The following is a 19,893-nucleotide window of genomic DNA, read 5'->3' on the forward strand; positions in this document are numbered from 1 at the left end:
CTGCTTGGAAAATATGTGCCTGTTGATGAAATGCACAGAAAAAATAGTGTAGGCAGTGCTCTGACTAAATTGGTTTGCTGGGGTGCCCGAAGTGTACTTTAGGTGGGGTCCAATAGCTTGGGCAAGCTCAGTAGAACTTCCTTTTGAATTGACGGATCTCTATCTCATACCACAACCAACCTTTGAAAATTCTTCAGTTTCAAAAGATGATTGCCATGTATTATTATTGGAGGCGAGAGATAAAACTTTTGTTCAGGAAACACAAGGGAGGCCCACACATTTTGGCCTGCTTAGGTAGCCAGCCGAAACTAAAATCTGACCTCTAACATTACACTGCACTTTGGAGCTACTTGTAAAATATTAAGAACTTACTGCTGCCCGCCCCGCCCCCCCGCAACCAGTGCTTCCAGTGTGAATGAAAGAAGCAGCCCCACTTTCCTCATTAAATTAAAATATGCACTGGCAACTGGCAAGTATCTGTAAATTTATCCATAGCAGAGTTCTGAAATCTACTACATTAGTTGTGCCCTTTAAAGACTCATCTAAGCTGAGACTGTCAGAATATAAAATGATAGCCTTCTGCATTACAAATTGCAAACGAAGGGTGGTTTTTCTTGGAGTTATGAAATAATAATAGTTTGCATAACTGGCAATGTTCAGTTTGTTCTTGACAGCTGATTTTTCTTTTTGAATTGTAAGTTATTTTGCAACCCAGATATTCGAGCTCTGGAAGATTAGTGTGGCCTCATTTGCACATAACACTAAGATGAACATGGCTTAGTGAGAATGAGCAAACATGCAGCTATATTGCCACTTTACTTCCCCAGTCTTGCTGCTACCACACAATGCAGAGCTAAGCTATGACTTGGCTTAGCATTATGTGCAAACTTGGGGTCATGGTTTATCTTGCTCCCAGTAAACCAACAATGGTAAACCAAGGGCATACCTTTATATGTTGGAAACAATACAAACCATAAACCTAGGTTTACATGGCATGCTAAAGTAAACCATATCTTAGCTGTGGGTAGTGTTGCAGCAACAACTGGGCAGGAGCATAGTGGCCACTCTTTTGCTCTAGGTACCCACATGCTTGCTTGTTCTTGCAATGCTGTAGTTTGCTTTTGTGTGAACTGAGCCTGTGTTGAAAATAATGTTTGAAAGACTGTAGGTTTGTAAATGAATGGTGCTGTCCATCACATATATCAAAAAATGGTGTTCTTGGGGACCTCTCTAGGCAGTAGCTTAAGGCTGAGAAGGTGTGAATCAGCTTAGTGTGCTTAAGATTGAGGTTTTTGAGAACTTTTAATAGTGGTATGATACTGACTTAGTACTCAAAATTCACTGCCAACCTTTAAGGATAAGTGCTGTTTTCCTATATATGGTGGTGAAGGGGACTCTCTGGTCCAGGAACCTAATTAGGCCCACCAGACCTTGGAAGTTGACCCACCAGACCATTTTGGGCAAACCATGGCCACTTTTTCTAACATCATGAGTTCAGTTACAGGAAAATCTGAGCCATGGTCAAAAAGCAAAAACTGGTAACACTCACACCTAAGTGTGCTCCCAGTTCTTCCTTTACTGCAAAACTTTGATGCTTTTAAAATTTGACTACTTTTTATGTAACCCTGCATGAAGACTGAAAAAGGTGTCTAATTCATAAAGTACAGTGGTACCTTGGGTTATACACTTCAGGTTACATACGCTTCAGGTTACAGATTCCGCTAACCCAGAAATATTACCTCGGGTTAAGAACTTTGCTTCAGGATGAGAACAGAAATCGTGCAGCGGTGGCGCGGCAGCAGCATGAGGCCCCATTAGCTAAAGTGGTGCTTCAGGTTAAGAACAGTTTCAGGTTAAGAGCAGACCTCCAGAATGAATTAAGTTCTTAACCCGAGGTACCACTGTAGCACATTTAAGTTACAGCTGCAAAGGAAAAAGATTGAATGTTGTTATTTGTCCAGGTTTTTTCGTTGGTTGGTTGGTTTTTTGGTGTAACCTGCCCTGTGATCTTAGGTTGCCGGGTGGGTAGCAATAAGAATCTTTGAATTTGAATTCAGAGTTCAAATTGGGGGTGCAAAGGAAAATACCTAGGACTTTGTCCTAGGTATTCATTTTAAAATTAAAACCAAATGCTACGGATCTGTGTGGTAGGGAGAAGCAGTTCCTGTTTAAACCATGACTTAAGACCCAGGGCTGTGACATGAATGTTTATTATTACGGCCATACTGAAACCGGAATTTCTGTATAGTTCTTTACAAAAACGATAAAAACAACCAAAGTGGAATTTAACAATCAATATACTAATTAAATAGACTTAAAATGTATATCTAAGGAAATAAGAACTCCATTTAAGAATTTAAAGAATAAGAAAAATTAACTATAAGCTGTAATGGTTTATGACTGTGCAGCTGTGTAATCTTTTGCATTACATTCTTTGACTTATGGCTATTGCACAAAATCTGGCTGCATTTCTAGTGACATATGGATTCCAGTCAGACAAGAGCTAATTTAAATAATATTCCTCCATTTTCCCTGGTACTTTTTGTACAAGTGGGCTTATGAGAGAGGCTCTGGGATCTGTATAAAATCTACAGTGGAATGGAACACGGCCCACTGCTTCACTTTGACCCCTCTTACATGGGCAAGACCCTCTCACCATGAGGAATCTTTCTGTATCTGTCTTCCAATAGTGCAGATGGCAAGACATTGAATTTAGCTTGCTTAATGCCTTTCTAAATTTGGGGATGTTCAAATTTGTCAAATAATTTGGAAGTGCCGGGACCATTCTGTTTGTCCAAAGCATAGGATATAGATCAGCTTGAGCTAAATGGGTTCGTAGTTCAATATTTCTAATTCTTTGTGAAATTTTCACTTTTGCTTTATTGTATCCCTGTGTTAGGATTTAAGTCAAAAGCTTTCACAGACGACATGGTCCTGACATTAGAACAACCTCTGGAAAGTACCCCAGAGGCACTGGAGTTTGGGAAATTAGCAGGCTTTAAACTAAATAAAGATGAAACTAAAATTTTAGTTAAAAAAATGGATGGACAGTCAAAAAATAATTTAGAAATAATCAGTGGACTGAAAATAGAGAAAAAAGTGAAGTATCTGGGAATATGAATAACGGCTAACAACCATAATATTTTTAATGATACTATGTGAAGAAATGGAAAGAAATCAAGAAAGATCTGAAAATACGGGGTACAATGCAATTGTCCTTTTGGGAGGGAAATCTCTACTATAGAAATGAACGTTCTCCCAAAAATACTGTTTCTGTTTCAAACAGTACCAATACTTATTGATGCACGATGCAAAAAGAACGATCCAAATTTATCTGGCTGGGGAAGAAACCCAGAATAAAGCATATGATTATACTTTGAGGCATCGTGTTTGTGCTGGATTAAGGAATGGAACTTACTGAAGAACACCCAACTGCTAGATTCGGGAGGGCATGTTGTTAAATATGGACAGCACAGGTGTATTTGGTATGGCAAAGCCCAAATTTACAAGAGCTTCTCCAACTATTCTCCAACAATTCTCTCCCCGATGTTTTTTAATATCTTTATGCGCCCCCTTGCCCAGATTATCGGGAGCTTTGGGCTGGGCTGTCACCAATATGCTGATGACACTCAGCTCTATCTGCTGATGGATGGCCACACTGACTCGGCCCCGGACACAGTGATCAGATGCTTGGAAGCTGTGGCTGGATGGTTTCGTGGGAGCCGATTGAAACTAAATCCTTCGAAGACAGAGGTCCTCTGGCTGGGTCGGGATGGCATGGAGATGAGGGACCAAATCCCTTTTCTTGCGGGGGCCCAATTAGTGCCATTGCCTTTTGTTAAGAGTTTGGGTGTAATCCTTGACGCCTCCCTTTCCATGGAGGTGCAGGTTACAGCAACAGCCAAGGTGACATTTTTCCACCTTCGCTGCATCAAGCAGTTGGTCCCTTACCTTTCCCGCCCCGACCTGGCCACAGTGATCCATGCGACGGTCAGCTGCAGGCTTGACTACTGTAATTCGCTCTACGCGGGGCTGCCCTTGAAGTTGTCCCAGAAACTCCAGCGGGTGCAGAATGCTGCAGCGAGGCTCCTCACGGGGTCTCTGCCATGGGAGCATATTCACCCAGTGCTTTTCAAGCTGCACTGGCTCCCGGTGGAGTACAGGGTCAGATTTAAGGATCTGATTTTGACCTTTAAAGCCCTTCATGGCCTAGGAACCTCGTACCTACGAGACAGCCTCTCCCGGTCTGCCCCACGGAGAGCCTCAAGGTCCATAAATAACAACACCCTAGTGGTCCCAGGCCCTAAGGAAGTGAGATTAGCTTCAACCAGAGCCAGGGCCTTTTCAACTCTGGTCTGGTGGAATGGCCTGATGGAACGCTCTGCCTCATGAGACCAGGGCCCTGCAGGATCTGATTTCTTTTCGCAGGGCCTGTAAGACAGAGTTGTTCCGCCTGGCCTTTGGCTTGGAGCCAATTTTATTCCCTCCCTCCCTCTCTTTCTTTTTTCTTTTCCTTCTCCTCCTGCGATGAGGCTACATTTTAATATTTTAATGTTGTATTTTAATGTTGTTTTTAAGTTGTAATCATTCAACTTGTTTTTATTATTGCTTGTAAGCCGCTCTGAGCCCGGCCTTGGCTGGGGAGGGTGGGGTATAAATAAAAATTATTATTATTATTATTATTATTATTATTATTATTATTATTATTATTTGATCAGAGTCTGATTAGAGTCTGGGCAAACAAAAAACCTACTGGAAAGAAAGACACCACTGTGGTTATCCCTGACAGAAGCAATAGCTAGGAAAAAGATTAATATGGAGAAACAGTGGGGTACATACAGAGATCTGTTGGATCTTGTGGGGGGATGGGATCAAAAATGAAAAATAATAGAAGAAATTAAAGAGTATGTACTGCCTGGTAAACTATTACCAACTTAATGCTCTATTTAAGGTAGACAAAAAATATGGTTTTGCATGCTCCATATAGCAGCTGAGCTAGAATCTTTGCTGTAAAAACTTGAATAGCAGAAGGGGGTGAATTGTCCTCCACTTTTAAGAAGAAAGAGAGAAGTGCCTTTAAGCTTCTTTGTATATTTGCAACAGCATTTTTCAGTTGTAACTTCTATGTACCTGTTGAGAGCTCTGTCATTCCTAGATACCTCTAGGAAGTTACCTGCTCTGTTTTATGGCTGTTCATTTGCCATCTGTCTTTCATCCTTTTCCTAGAGAACATAATAATCTTAGTTTTATCATAGTTAATTTGTAATGATTCCTTTTTGCAATAACTCCCCAAGGCTCTCAACAATCACCTCAGGTCCACTTTTGTGAGAGACAAGAGTACTACATCGTATGCATATAATATAATTTGCAGGGCTTTGTTTGACAGACTAGGATATTGAGTGTGTTGCACTTGTAAGCTTCCTACCAAAGAATTTATATAAAAAATAAAGAGAGTAGGGGCAAGGGCGCATCCCTGTTTTACCCCATTGAGAGAAGGGCTGGAGCAGGCTAGATGACCTTTGCTGTTACATCTCAGCCGCAAACGAGGGTATCAAAGTCAGTAAATGACAGTCTATATTCGTTTCTTCCATCTTGTCCCACAGCTTCTGTCTTGGTATAAGGTCAAAAGTAGATTTAAAATCATTGAAGGCAGCATAAAGCGCACCTCCAACTGGGGCTGTGTATTTCTCAACCAAGTGCTGTAGGACAAGCCCACTGTGGATTGATCCTTCCTGGAGCCTGCCTGCTCGTCATTTGGAATTTTTTCTTGTTCAAGACAGCCTGTCGTTTTCCCAATAGATAGCTGACGTACAGTTTCCTAATAATGTTGGGTAGACTAATGGGTCTGTAGTTTGCAGGTTTTGTTCTTTTCCCTTTTTATATATTGGAAAGATTAACACTAGGCCCCAGTCCTCAGGGATACATGCTGAAAGATCAATGCTTGTGAATAAAGCTACCAACACGGGCATCCACCAGTTGAAGCTGGATTTAAATACTTCAGGTGGAATACCATCGTTTTTGGGGGCCTTGCCTCTTTTGCGCATAGAGATAAGACTCTTAATTTCCAAGATGGTTACTGGGGGCCAGTTTGGAAGGTTACATGTATTTACCCTTTTATTCTGTGCTACCTCTTGCCCTGTTTGCCCAGTAGCATATTGTGATGGGATAGTGAGCTGCTTGTGCGTAAAAGCTTGATCCCTCTGGGGTTTGGCTGGTCATCCAAACCCATGCACTAACGGAGCCCCCAAAGCATGACTCCGTCAGTCGCTGGTAGCATCTGACAGTGGGCGTCTACGGAATTTACGCCAACATAAAAGCTCTTTGACAGACATGCGCTTTCGAGACTCTCTGCGTGACAGTTTCCGGCGAAGGGTGGGCGTTCCCAACGGGGGTCCCGTTACCTCTCCACTACTCTCACTGGAAGCATCCCAGAGCCTCCCCTCCGCTGTGACTCCTGCACTCCCCCTGCTGGTTCCCTCTTCTACTGCAGATTCTCTCCTATTCTCCTGTAGCCTGTCCACCACCTGTCTCTCCGATGGCAGTTCCCTGACATCCACCTCCCCCCCAGGGCCCCCTTCACCCCCTCCCGCCTCCTCTCCCACTGGCGGTGAGGGCGGAAAGCCCCTGAAGGAACTCTCCTCGTCGTCCGAGGATTCTAACACTTCCAGCCACGGCATACCGTCTCTCTCCCCGTCTTCCTCTTCTTCGTCGGAGTCGGCTTCTTCACCCACCCCTGACTCTGGGAACCCTTCAAACTCTCCTTCCTCATCGGTGGTCCCAAAGTGTTCCCTTCTAAATCGAGCCACGGGTTGCGGTTTTCTTGGGAAACGCTGATGAAATGTTTCTATTAAAACCTCGTCATTGACTACCTCTGCTGGTACCCAAGTGTTTTCCGACTCTGCTTCCCCCTCCCATTCTACCAGATATTCCACCTGATTCCCCTTCCACCTGGAATCAATGATTCCTGCCACGTTCATGTCGCGCTCTCTCTCTTCTATCACGGGCGTTTGGGTGGCCTCTCTCTCACGCTCCCCCCACTCGCGTCCCTCGGTACGGCGACAGTAATGACCTGTGAAATACTGGGTGTAATTTCATGTGACTGGGCAGCCTGAGTTTGAATGCCACTGGGTTGACCTGCTGTATGACCTCAAAGGGTCCCAATCTTTTGGGCCTCAATTTCTTACTCCCGCCCTTGAACGGTAGCCCTTGGGTGGACAACCACACCCGGTCCCCCACCCTTATAGTTTCACCTTCCCTCCTATTTCTGTCTGCTTGCTTCTTATATTCTTCCTTGGCTTTCTCTAAGTTAAGTTGAAGCTGACGGTGGATCGCCTCCATCTCTTCAAAAAAATATTCCGCCGCCGGCACGCTCCACCTCTCCCCTCCCTCTCCTGGGAATGCCCGTGGGTGACACCCATAATTTGCCAGGAAGGGACTCATCCCTGTGGACACGTTCTCCGCGTTGTTGTAGGCAAATTCTGCTAGAGGTAACTTATCCACCCAATCATTTTCTCTGTCTTTTACATAACACCTCAGGTATTGTTGTAAAACCCCATTTGCCCTTTCCGCTTGCCCATTGGTTTCTGGGTGCCGGGCAGTTGAGAAATTGAGTTCTACGTGCAGTAAGCTCATAAGTTTCCTCCAGAACCTGGAAGTAAATTGTTTCCCTCTGTCGCTGACCACCCTCAAGGGGGCGCCATGCAACTTGAAAATATGTTTTACAAACAACTTGGCGGTTTCCTCCGCTGTGACTGCATGTGAACAAGCTATAAAATGACACATCTTGGTTAATTGATCTACCACCACCATGACAGCTGTTTTGCCTTTGGATTTTGGCAGGTCCGTCATAAAATCTATGGATACTGCCTCCCATGGCCTTTCGGGCGTGGGTAAGGGTTGTAATAGCCCCGCTGGCGCCACCCTCTCTCCTTTCGCTCGCTGGCACCTGTCGCAACCCCTGACATATTCCCGTACGTCCTCCCTCACCTTGGGCCACCAAAACTCCCTGGTAACCAACCACATGGTTTTGTGCTGTCCAAAATGTCCCGCTGTGGGGCTGTCATGCAACTGCTTGAGTACTCTGCCCCTCAGTTCCCCGTCGGGTATGTACAGTGCCCCTTTGTAATACAACGCCCCGTTCTTTTCTTCGAACCCCCCTGTGTTCTCCTCTGTCCTCCGGAGCTCTCTGAGTTTCTCTTGGGCGTATTCATCGTTCTCCGTACCCTCTATCAGTTCCCTCTGCCCCACCAATGCCGCCCCACACACCCAGCGGTCTTCAGGGATTACATGCCTTGCCTCAGGCGCTCCCTCCCCCTCTAAGTACTCAGGTTTCCTGGAAAGAGCGTCCGCCCTCACGTTCTCGGAGCCGGGCACATAACGAATCTCAAAGTGGAATTTGGAGAACTCCTGGGCCCATCTCACTTGTCTCTGGTTCAGCACTCGGGCTGTTCTCCAGTATTCCAGATTTTTGTGGTCAGTTCGGACTTGAACCTTGTGCTGCGCCCCAATCAGCAAGTGCCGCCATTTCCGGAATGCTTCATGAATGGCGAGCAGTTCTCGGTCGTACACTGTGTAGTTCCTCTCTGATTTGTTCAACTTCCGCGAGAAGAATGCACACGGTCTCCATTCAGACGTATCTTTTCCCGGCTGGAGAAGAACGGCCCCCACCGCTCGGTCTGACGCGTCAGTCTCCACTCTCATTGGTTGTTGTAGATCCACGTGCAAGAGTTGCTCTTCCGACGCAAACGCCTGCTTTAAGCGTTCGAACGCTTGTTGCGCTTCTCCCGTCCAAACAAATTTCTTTTTGCTACTAAGACAATCCGTGATGGGCGCTGTTAAATGGGCAAAGTTTTTGATGAACTTCCTATAGAAGTTTCTGAAGCCCAGGAACCTTTGCACGTCCTTCTTGGTCTTTGGTGTTTTCCATTCCAGTACCGCTTGAACCTTGCTGGGATCCATGGCCAATCCCTTGTCAGACAACCGGTACCCCAGGAATTCCACCTCCTTGGTATGAAACTGACACTTCTCCAGTTTCACCCACAGCCGGTTTTCTCGCAGCTTGCTCAGTACCTCTCTTACATCTCGCACATGCTGCTCCTCATTGTCTGAGTACACCAGAACGTCATCTAAGAACGCTACGCAGTTCTTGTAGAGCAGTGGCCCCAGGACGTGATTCATGAATGATTGAAAACAGGCGGAGCCCCCTTGTAATCCGAAAGGCATAACGGTGTACTCAAAGGCCCCCAAGGGGGTGAACATAGTGGTCTTCCACTCATCCCCCTTTCTCACACGTATCAAGTTATATGCCCCCCTAAGGTCCAGCTTGGTAAAAATTTTCCCTTTTCTCACCCGTGTTAGAATGTCATCAATTCTGGGCATAGGGAAAGTCACTGGTTCTGACACTGCATTTAGGGCCCTGAAATCACATACAAGCCTGGGCTTGCCCGTGTTTTTTTTGTCCACAAAGAACACTGGGCTGCCCCCCACCGCTCGTGACTCTCTGATGAAACCTCGCTTGAGATTCTTGTCAATGAACTCCCTTAACTCCTGCATCTCACTGTCTGACATTGCATACAGCTTGCCCACTGGCAATTGTGCTCCTGGGAGTAAGGTAATTTGACAATCAAAGGGTCTGTGCGGGGGCAGTTTATCTGCTTCTTTTTCGCTGAATACGTCAAGCAAGTCAGCGTATTGTGGTGGCACCCTCCCTTTGTCCATCACTTCCATCCCTGCTAGAGTGCCCCTGGTGCCTGCCTGAGCCTCTCCCTCCTTGCAGTGTTCTAGGCAATGTGCTGATCCAAAGGAAACCACTCTCTGATGCCAGCCTACTAGCGGATCGTGTAGCGCCAGCCAGCTCATACCCAAGATAATAGGAGCTCCTCCCAAGGTGGCTACGTTAAACGCTATCAGTTCGGTGTGTCGTGCCACCCTCATTATCATTGGTACAGTCTGTTGGCTCACTTCTCCTCCCAACAGCTCCCTCCCATCAATCGTGGTAACCTGCAAAGGCTTACTCAATGGGATAGTCTGTATTTGGTGTGCAGCTGCAAACTCTTTGCTCATGAAATTACATGAGCTACCTGAATCCAATAGCGCCTTTATCTTCAGTGGGTGTCCGTTTGCCAGTTCCAGCAACACCTCTATCACAAGCGCTGGTCTTGGAGGTTCCGGCGTGGGCACATTCATTACTCCCTGGCCTGGCTGCTGTGCCCTGATGTTGGCAACCAGGCGTTGGCTTTTACTGGCTCCGTGATTTCTTCTTCCTCCTTCCCCCCAACAGTTCCCGCCATCCCTTGCCATTCCTTCCTTTGCGGACAGACTCTGGCAAAGTGACCTGGCTGTTGGCAGAGATAGCATCTCTTGCCGCTCTTTCCCTCCTTCTTCCGCCCTTCACTGGTGTTTGAAACTGCGCGCGTGCGCGCTGTTCCAAGTTCCATCGGCTCTGCTGGCGGGAAAGGCTGCTCCGGAATCTCTGGAATGCGGAAGTCCTTCCAACGTTCCCCCTTTCCTTCCCGCTTTTCCATAGCTCTAGCTTCCTGGCGTGCCCCAATGGACAGCGCTGATTTAGTCAGCTGATCCATAGACTCCGCCCTAGGCGCCCGGGAAAGTTCATCTTTCACTGCCGGAGAGAGACCTTCTTCAAACAGCATTTGAATAGGTTCACTAGCAAGGTCCCACCCAAGTCTATGAATCAGCATGGTGAACTCAGTCCAGTACTCACGTACAGATCGGCTCCCCTGTTTACACGCCATTAACTGCCTGCGCACCACTCCCTGCTCGATCTCGCTGGAAAACATCAAGTCCATGGCGCGGAAAAACTTCATTGTGTCCTTTAAGATTTCATTATTGGCTGCCATCAGGGGCCGAACCCAGTCCCTCGCCCCTCCCTCTAGATGGCCAATCACGTACGCCACTCTAGAGTTCTCGTCGGGGAAGTCATCAAACAGTAGATTGAGAGCATATTGCATCTCTGTCCTAAAGGCTTGATAGTTCCGGGGATCCCCCCCAAATTTCTGCACCAGTCCAGGCACCCGTCTGGCAAGTGGGGTGGTCTTCCCCTTATCTGCATCTTGAGCCCTCCTCTCCTCGAGCCTCGCCGTTTGCAGTGCCAGCTGGACCTCCAACGCCCTGTACCTTTGTTCCAGGCTTGGATCTGCGCCAGCTCCCGCTCCTGCTCCTCCGGTTCCGGATGGTTCGCTCATGATGCCTTCTGCTTGCACAAGCTGCTTTCAAAGACTGTCAGATTGCTGTGATGGGATAGTGAGCTGCTTGTGCGTAAAAGCTTGATCCCTCTGGGGTTTGGCTGGTCATCCAAACCCATGCACTAACGGAGCCCCCAAAGCATGACTCCGTCAGTCGCTGGTAGCATCTGACAGTGGGCGTCTACGGAATTTACGCCAACATAAAAGCTCTTTGACAGACATGCGCTTTCGAGACTCTCTGCGTGACAGTTTCCGGCGAAGGGTGGGCGTTCCCAACGGGGGTCCCGTTACCTCTCCACTACTCTCACTGGAAGCATCCCAGAGCCTCCCCTCCGCTGTGACTCCTGCACTCCCCCTGCTGGTTCCCTCTTCTACTGCAGATTCTCTCCTATTCTCCTGTAGCCTGTCCACCACCTGTCTCTCCAATGGCAGTTCCCTGACACATATATACTATTAAAATGGGATTCCCAAGTCCTTGCAGGGATACGATACTCGACTCTGGTTGTAAGGTTGGGCCAGCCTTTGGCAACCAGCTTCCAAAAAGTCTCCATGTCTTTGCCCTTTGCTTCTTTTCTTAAATTCCACCAAGCCTCTCTCTGGGCAGGGCCGTGACATAGTTACCTGAAGTTTCACTTTTCCCACAAACCCGTCCAGAGGCCTTTCTCTGGTTGCCCCTTACTTCAGAGGTTTCCAGGAGAACAGAGCAGAGGAAACTATTGAGGGCAAAAAAGTTCCTTCAGAAACAAGAACTATTGCTCAAATAAGGAGAACAAAAAGAACCACAATATTCAGCAAAAGAATTTTGCAGACAAAAATGAAATTAAGAAATGGAGAATTATACATTTGATGAATGTATAATTGGAAATAAAAAATTAATTATACCAGAAACAGGAAATTAGCTAGGGAAGCAGCTGGACAGGAGACAAGGGAGTTAAAGGAATGCTGAAGCATTATAAGGAAAAGCTGAATTATTTGTTTGTTTATGTCCTCTTTGTGGAAGATGTAGGGCAGAAACCTGTGCCTGAACTAAGTTTTTCAGGAAGGGAGTCTGAAAAGCTGAGGAATATAGTGGAATGGTTCTATTCCTCTTAGTTTTATTGCATTGTTGGCTAAGTAGATTCATAAATTTTAAATTTTTAAATTTTCTTTGCATGTTGTCCTGAAATCCGTTTTTGAACACAAATATAGTGGTGACGCTATTATGTGGCCTTATGGGCAACTAAAAAAATGAACAAGTTGCTAGCTCTGGATGATACCCAGCCAAAAGTTCTAAGATCTCAAAGGTGAAATTGCTGATCTTCTAACAAAAGCATGTAACTTAGTTGCTGAAATTGGCTGTCGTAGCCCATCCAATATTATTTTTGAAAGGGCTCTGTGATGAATTCAGGAAACTAGTCCTGCTTGCTTAATGTCTGTTCTGTGGAAATCACTATTAAATATAATCAGGTATATAGGAGAGCATGTGTTGCTAAAGAAGAATTGGCATGTCTTCTGCAAAAGCATGTCTACCTCTCTGAAAAAGTCATTCAATAAATGCTGCTGAGTAATGTGATCAGCCATGGCATAAGAGAATGAGTTATGTTATGGATCACAAACATCCTCACAATGGAGGGATGTAAAAGGAGGATCCACACATTCTATTTTGGGCCAGTGATTTTAAACTTGTTCATCAATGACTTAGAGTTAGAGCAAAGTGGGTATTGCTGACACACAATAATTCAGGGTGGTAAAAACAAAACTGGGTTTGCAAAGAGCTCCAATTCAAGCTTCCTTCAAGGAGCTGAGTGTGCTGTACGTGGTTCTCATGAAGGGATACGATCATGTTTGTTCAGAAATCAACATCTCTTCCTTAAATCATAAAAAAGCACAGCTGAAGTCCATTTGGGTGCCTTGCAAGCTCTTCCCTCCTTTTCCACATAGTTGCACTCAGGCAATTGTGATTAGTGTTTAGGAACAAACCTGTGTGCTTTTATAGCATGATAGTTATTGGTGAATTTGAAGTTTTCAGATTAAAGGCTGCCCTGTTGGAGAATGCAGTGTTGGTAATACTAGTGATTTGCATATGTGGTGGGGACATCAGGTTATAAAATACGAAAGCATGCCATTGGGTGGTATAAGTAAGTATAAAGTGCTGTTGAAAGCCCTCGTTGTATTATTGAGATTTAGAAAAGATATTGAGGAACCACAGGAGCTGATGCTAATCTCATTACTACTTCTTAAATAGAGCTAGCATGTGCGTGCGCACACACACACACTCTTGTGCACCAACCACAAGAGTCAGTTTGGATCCCGGTTCAACATGTTGAAAAATTGTCCAATTTAATCGAAGGTATAGTAAGGGCTGTCTAGTTCAGATCAGGTCTAAATCCCAACCCCCCAAAAGACAGAATTGTGACTAACCCATTTATTATTATGGGGACCTTTTTTTTAAAGGCTATAATCTGTTTTTTTACTCTTGATAGAATTGGTTGACATTTGCAGACATAGTAGCCCTTCTTAAGTGAATGAAGCCTGCCAAATAGGATTATATATTTAATTAATTTGGACCTTGCCCTTCCTTCCAAAGGAAGCCAGGGAATTCTTGTGCTGATCACCTTTAAAAGGTTTAGGGAGGAAAAGATGAAGCTTCTCTCATTCCTGCCACCCTCACAGGGTGAGGGAGGGGTGCATGAGAGAGAGGGCTTTCTCAGGGGCTGCTCCCTGGAGAAGATGGACTGGTTCCCTCCTTGCTGCCGCCTGCCGTCAAGTGAAGACTTTCTTGATCCAACAGGCTTTTGGGAACTGATTGCTTTGAATGAAAGGGTTGATGCTGTTTTTATTGAAATTATCTGTATGTTTTTAAAAAATGATAGGTAGGTAGGTAGGTAGGTAGGTAGGGAGTTTTATTCTATCAATGTTTAATTGTTTTTTAATTATTGTTTTCCTCTCTATGTGGATGGCAGCTAACGGATTTAGGTTGAATCCCAACAAGACAGAAGTACTGTTTTGGGGCTACAGGGGGTGGGCAGGTGTGCGGGACTCACAGGTCCTGAATGGGGTAACTGTGCCACTAAAGGACAAGGTGCTCAGCCTGGGAGTCATTTTGGACTCACAGCTGTTCATGGAAACTCAGGTTTACCAGCTCCATCTGATATACCGGCTAAGACCCTTCCTGCTTGTGTACTGTCTCATCAGAGTGGTACATGCCCTGCTTATCTCCCACTTGGACTTCTGCAATGGAACTCTACATGGGGCTGCCTTTGAAGGTGACCCGGAAACTACAACTAATCCAGAATGCAGTAGTTAGACTGGTGACTGGGAGCAGCCGCTGGGACCATTTAACACTTGTCCTGAAAGACCTACATTGGCTCCCAGTATGTTTTTGAGCACAATTCAAAGTGTTGGTGCTGACCTTTCAAGCCCTAAACGGCCTTGGCCCAGTATACCTGAAGGATTATCTCCACCCCCATCGTTCAGCCTGGACATTGAGGTCCAGGTCCAAGGGCCTTCTGGCGGTACCCTCACTGCAAGAAGTGAAGTTACAGGGAATCAGACAGAGGGCATTCTCAGTAGTGGCGCCCAGTAAAATTTTTGTTGTTGTTGTTGCTGCTATTTATTTGGTAGATTACTTTTATCCAAATGCCCTCTCCTTCTGAATAGAATTTTCTATGGCTCCTTGTTATACATCTGTGCTGGGAGCAATGAAATAAGGTGGGAAATAGCTAGAGCCCAAGTAGAGGAAGACTCATGCCTCATGTTGTATCTGACCAAACACAGGAGCATGGTCATGTGCGCAGGGTGTGCCTGGGCACAGCCTAATGTTGTTGTTTTTTTTTTTTTAAAAAAAACCAGGAATCATGGCAAGGAGGGAGAGAGCACACAGCAACCTGGCTCCCTCAGCTGCCCAAGCAACTCACCATCATTTGTGGAGAGAGCTCAGTGGGAGTGAGGGGCTGCTTTTGCGGTGCGCAAGCAAGGAGGAGGAGGAGCCATCTGCCCTCCCTCTCGTCAGCCATGGGTCTTTTTCTGTGCATGAAAAATATATTATTTTGTCTTCTTGACCACTCTTGTTGTGGTTGTTTTGCAAGCTTTTTGACTCTTTACCTCTTTCTTGTCCTCATTTGCCTTGTCATTTCCCCCACCTTCCTTCCTTCCTTCCTGAAATAAATAAATGGAAAATTCCCCCAGTTGAAATGTGCTGTGCATGCCTATGCACAGGATAGAGCTCATCGTTGACCCTATTCTAGTGGTGGTGATGGTGAGAATTAACTGGATTAAATATTATTCTGTCTGGCTAGAATCTCTGTTGGAATATTAGATATCAAAATGCATCTCCTAAAATTCTCATGTTCTGAATGTTTTATCACGTTTTTCTTTTTTAAAATGCACCTCTTTGCAGTCCATAGTTAGTGCAACCTCTTTTTTCTTTCAGTGCATTTTGTATACTGATGTATAAAATATTAATTCAAATGTCAAGACTGCAATCCTATGTGCAGTGAATTGCAAGTGTAAGAATATATGTAACCCTGTGGCATATATAAAGTAGTATTAGAGAGAGGGACAGCAAAGGTTGGAGTCTGCATTGTTGAAGTTGACAGAAAGAGAAAGTGTATTTGAGAAGAGGTGCAATACTGGGTGGAGGAAGACTAATCCTGGATGATTTCTGTAAGGAAGTTTTACTGTATATATTCTGTAAATGTGTAAAACATTGAAAGTGTACTGTATTAGCTTCCTGGGTTGTTTTGGTTACAAACTGCTTTTTAATGCTGAAATATTGACACGTTTCATGACGTTCTTAGCAAATCATGAGTTGCTCTATGAGTTACTTCAAACAGTGTGCAACCCTAAAACTATAAAATCCTCAGTTAAGATTTAAAATAAACCTATTCAGGTTCTCTTAGCCGATTAAGGGAAGATAAGGTTGTCCTAATTTTTAAAATAAATTTAGGCAATTTAGCAGTTCAGACCTAAGAAAAAGGATGGTTGATAAGAGTCCAATTGGAGCTTCTTTCCTAGATCTAAGGACTTTGCTAGTAGATTGAACATACGTTTTCCATTTGTTTTCCACCAGGCAAGCTGTCATTAAAGGGTCTCTTCCACATCCTTTTGCTCTGACATTATTTGAGGATACACTGTATTGGACTGACTGGACCACACGTTCTGTCCTGGCTTGCAACAAATACACTGGGGAGAACCTGCGTGAAATACATTCCAATATATTTTCTCCCATGGATATTCATGTGTTCAACCAACAACGACAGCCCAGTGGTGAGTTCTCTGTTCCCCCACCATTGCTAACTACAACTTTGAACAGATTGGTAGAAGTCCCAATTTGCCTTAGAGTGGAAGAGTTCATTATAGATGCTTTCCTTGGTACAATTTATAAGGCAATGAATTAAAAATATATCCCAAGAAACACTGGCACCAGTTCAGACAACATACCAAGGCATGGTTAAAGAACCTTAGCTATGATTAATCTCTGCATGATGGCTTGCTGTTGGCCAAAGAACAAAATTATCATTGACATGAACTGGTGAGTGAATCACCAACTCTTAATGTTTTTGATCTGAGTAGTAAAATTGTATTATTTTACTCTCCCTGTGTTTGTGTTTTCAGTTTGTGGCAGGTAGCCAGGTTGCTTTTTCTTTTACAATTCTACACAGAATTGCAGAATTAGAAGAGAACCCAAAGTTCATCTAGTCCAACTCCCTGCCATGCAGGAATCTCAATTAAAGTATCCATGACCAATAGCCACTTTCTGAAGGAGTCTAAGTTCTTCCTGATGTTGAGTTAAAATCTCCTTTCTTGCAACTTGAATCCACTGGTTTGAGTCCTACCCATCAGAGCAGGCAAAAAAAAAACACCCCTTCCTCTTTCAAATGACAGCCCTTTAGATATCGTAGGCGGCTATCGTATCAGTTTTCAGTCTCCTCTTTCCCAGTTTGGTGTCATCTGCAGATGGGAAGAGCATCTCCTCATTTCCTTCACCCAAGTCATCTCTATTGATTTTGAACAACAATGGGCCCAGGACAGAACCCTGCGGCATCCCGCTTGTCACTTGCCCCCAGTATGGCGAGGAACTGCTAGGCAGCATTGGCCCAGCTCCTAAAGGTGTGGGGTGAAATCCATCCCAGCACCTAGCGGACCAGGGCCGTCTGGTGCTGCTGATTTGCATCTAGTAAATAGGTGTCTACTCAGAAGAAAGCCGCACTGAATTCAGATAAGGGTGTGTGGGGCTATAGTTTTTTATCTAGGCAGCCAGGGCTCCTCCGAATGACAAGACCTTTTTGCATCAGGTGAGTGAGGACCACTTGCTTTTTAAAATTCTCTGATACATACAGAGCTGTGTGCCATTTGGACTGTATCTGTAGGTTTCCCCTTCTGTGTCAGTTAACTGGGGTCAAATCAGTATTGTTTACTTTTTATAATACATGGAAGATGGATCTCCCTTGGGAGTTTCTGGACTCTCCTTCCTTGGAGGTTTCTAAGCAGAGGTTGGGTGGCCATCTGTCATGGATGCTTTAGCTGAGTTTCCTACCTTGGAGGGGGCTGCACTAGAATGATGACCCTTGGGGTCCCTTCCAGCTCCATGATTCTATGTTTTTCTGCTTCAACAATATTTCATTGTGTTCCTATAATGTTATAGAAGTCATGTTTCACCTTTAATGCTATTTTAGATTCAACTTCTAATTTAGCTAACAGGACAGTAAAATAATCCCCCCCCCCCGAGATAATTTGAACCCATGTTCTTTTGGCACAGATGTAGTACACACATTCCATTGTGGAGGAGTAAAACGTGTTTTTATAAATAAAACATATTCTGTTTACAGACAGACCATTTAAATAGCTACCTTTCTACCGGTGGCGCCGGGGGCCACAGTCAGAAAAAAGTTGAGAAACACTTGTCATGGGGGGAAAAGGAGACTGAGGGAGAAACAGCTTGTCAATTTAACTCCTCAGAGAGACAGAGGTGGCATTTATGCTTCTAATTATTTTGTTCCTATGAAAGTGGATTTTCCCATGGTCAGATGGCTCCCTGGGATCAACCTCTAGGAGGGATTGCTATTTAGGCTATTGCTTTACGTTCCTGACAAGGCAGGTCAGAGGATGAAATGTGGTGCAGAGGAAATGGTAATAGTTCCTGTTAACAGTATGGAGACTTCTGCTGTGCCAAAGTTTTCTGTGCCGCTGTCTCTGCTTTGCATATCTCATATCATCTGTCTGTGTGAAGGCAGACCAGTCATTACGATAATAAAGTCAAAATTGGGTTTTATATTTATTTATTTTATTTATAAAATACTGTGCCCCTTAATATATTAAAATTTCAGAGCAGTTTACAACAGAAATACAATAACAACAATAAAATGCAAATAGCATACAATAAACTCAGAAACTGAAAAAAAATAAAATCACAACTGTATATCACAAACAAAACTGAAGGTTGTGAAAATGAAAGTCTCAATACAGCTTTTCTTCAAAAGGATGAAATGCAGCTTTGGAGGCTAACATTATTTTGCAGATGTGGGGAGGGAGGCTTGGGTTGGTGTGCAATGCCTTCTTTGTATTTTTCGCCTCCTGTGTACACATAGTTCCCCATTCACATAAATATACACATATTCAAGTCACATATACCCTGTGTATGTGCACTTCCTTACTTATTTTGCTTGTTTCTGCTGTCCATGTTTCTCTTCCCTTAAACACATGTTATTCTTGATGTGCAATGTAATGTTTTTTAGTATTACTACACACTGATCTGCATGGTCTCTGTACTTGACAGCTGCAAACCCATGTGGAACCAATAACGGTGGTTGCTCCCATTTGTGTTTGATGTCTCCTGTCAAGCCCTCTTATCAGTGTGCATGTCCCACAGGCGTGAAACTCCTTGAAAATGAAAAAACCTGCAAAGATGGTATGTTATAATTTTAAAAGTTATTCAGATAATAGAGTTTAAACTGGCAAAGAATTTGATCTGTTAGCATAATTGAATAGTGTACCTTTCTGGCAAGGATGCTACAAGTCAAGAACAAAATGTACACTGCCGCTTCAGTGTATGTTACAACAGTGGTTTCTCAAATTGTGGGGAGGGTGCAAGATACCTGGAGGAATGTGTGTGGAAAGTTCTAGGGAGGAAGAGTTAGTACCACATTAGACTTCATACATAGAGCTTTGTGGGGGGATACTGTGCTCACATGCCAAAGAACCTGTTGGAAGTGCATTGGGGGCTTGAAAAGGAGAGCAAGCTTAAAAGAGGGTAATTTCTCATTTAGTTTGATGGGCTTCAAGACTGGCAGCAGTGCTGTGTGGGAAAGGCAGACAGGCCTGATTTAATGCCATTGCCAGACTCATAGGCCATTCTGGGCATGTTATAAACACACCCTGACTATGACACCCAGATGGCTGTCACCTCTAATCTGTCACTTACTGCAAAAAAAAAAAAAAAAGGTGATTCTGTGGAAAATGCAGCACAGTTCTCTCTAATCTATGTTCACTGCATTTTAATTGTGCCTTGCTTTTGAGGGGCAATTATGTTTTAGTACTCCGGTGAGAAAAATAACCAAGAATACACTTCCTTCCTCCTGGCTGACACTAGGAATGTACTGCTGCTGGTTACCAAACTAATAGAATCCTATATTTTCATAGGAGGAGATGCTTTCAAGCTGTTTTCCAGAGGTGCCACTTGGCATTGTCTCTTCTCTCCCCTCAAAAAAATTAG

General features: G+C 44.4%; 1 protein-coding gene across 4 annotated transcripts in view; it reads left to right on the forward strand.

Moving 5' to 3' along the window:
• LRP6 (LDL receptor related protein 6) overlaps positions 1-19,893 on the forward strand; it is a 107,159-nt gene that overhangs the window by 33,544 nt on the left and 53,722 nt on the right. For 3 of the 4 annotated variants that reach the window (XM_081861346.1, XM_081861344.1, XM_081861345.1), the window contains 2 exons: positions 16,252-16,448; positions 18,958-19,089. The exons of the other annotated variant lie outside the window; for it this stretch is intronic. In XM_081861346.1, the coding sequence (XP_081717472.1) occupies positions 16,252-16,448; positions 18,958-19,089 (329 nt within the window). The remainder of the gene's footprint in view (positions 1-16,251; positions 16,449-18,957; positions 19,090-19,893) is intronic. 4 annotated transcript variants of the gene reach the window in all.

Source organism: Podarcis erhardii, assembly GCF_964252035.2.
Source record: "Podarcis erhardii genome assembly, chromosome: 5".
NCBI lineage: Eukaryota > Metazoa > Chordata > Lepidosauria > Squamata > Lacertidae > Podarcis > Podarcis erhardii.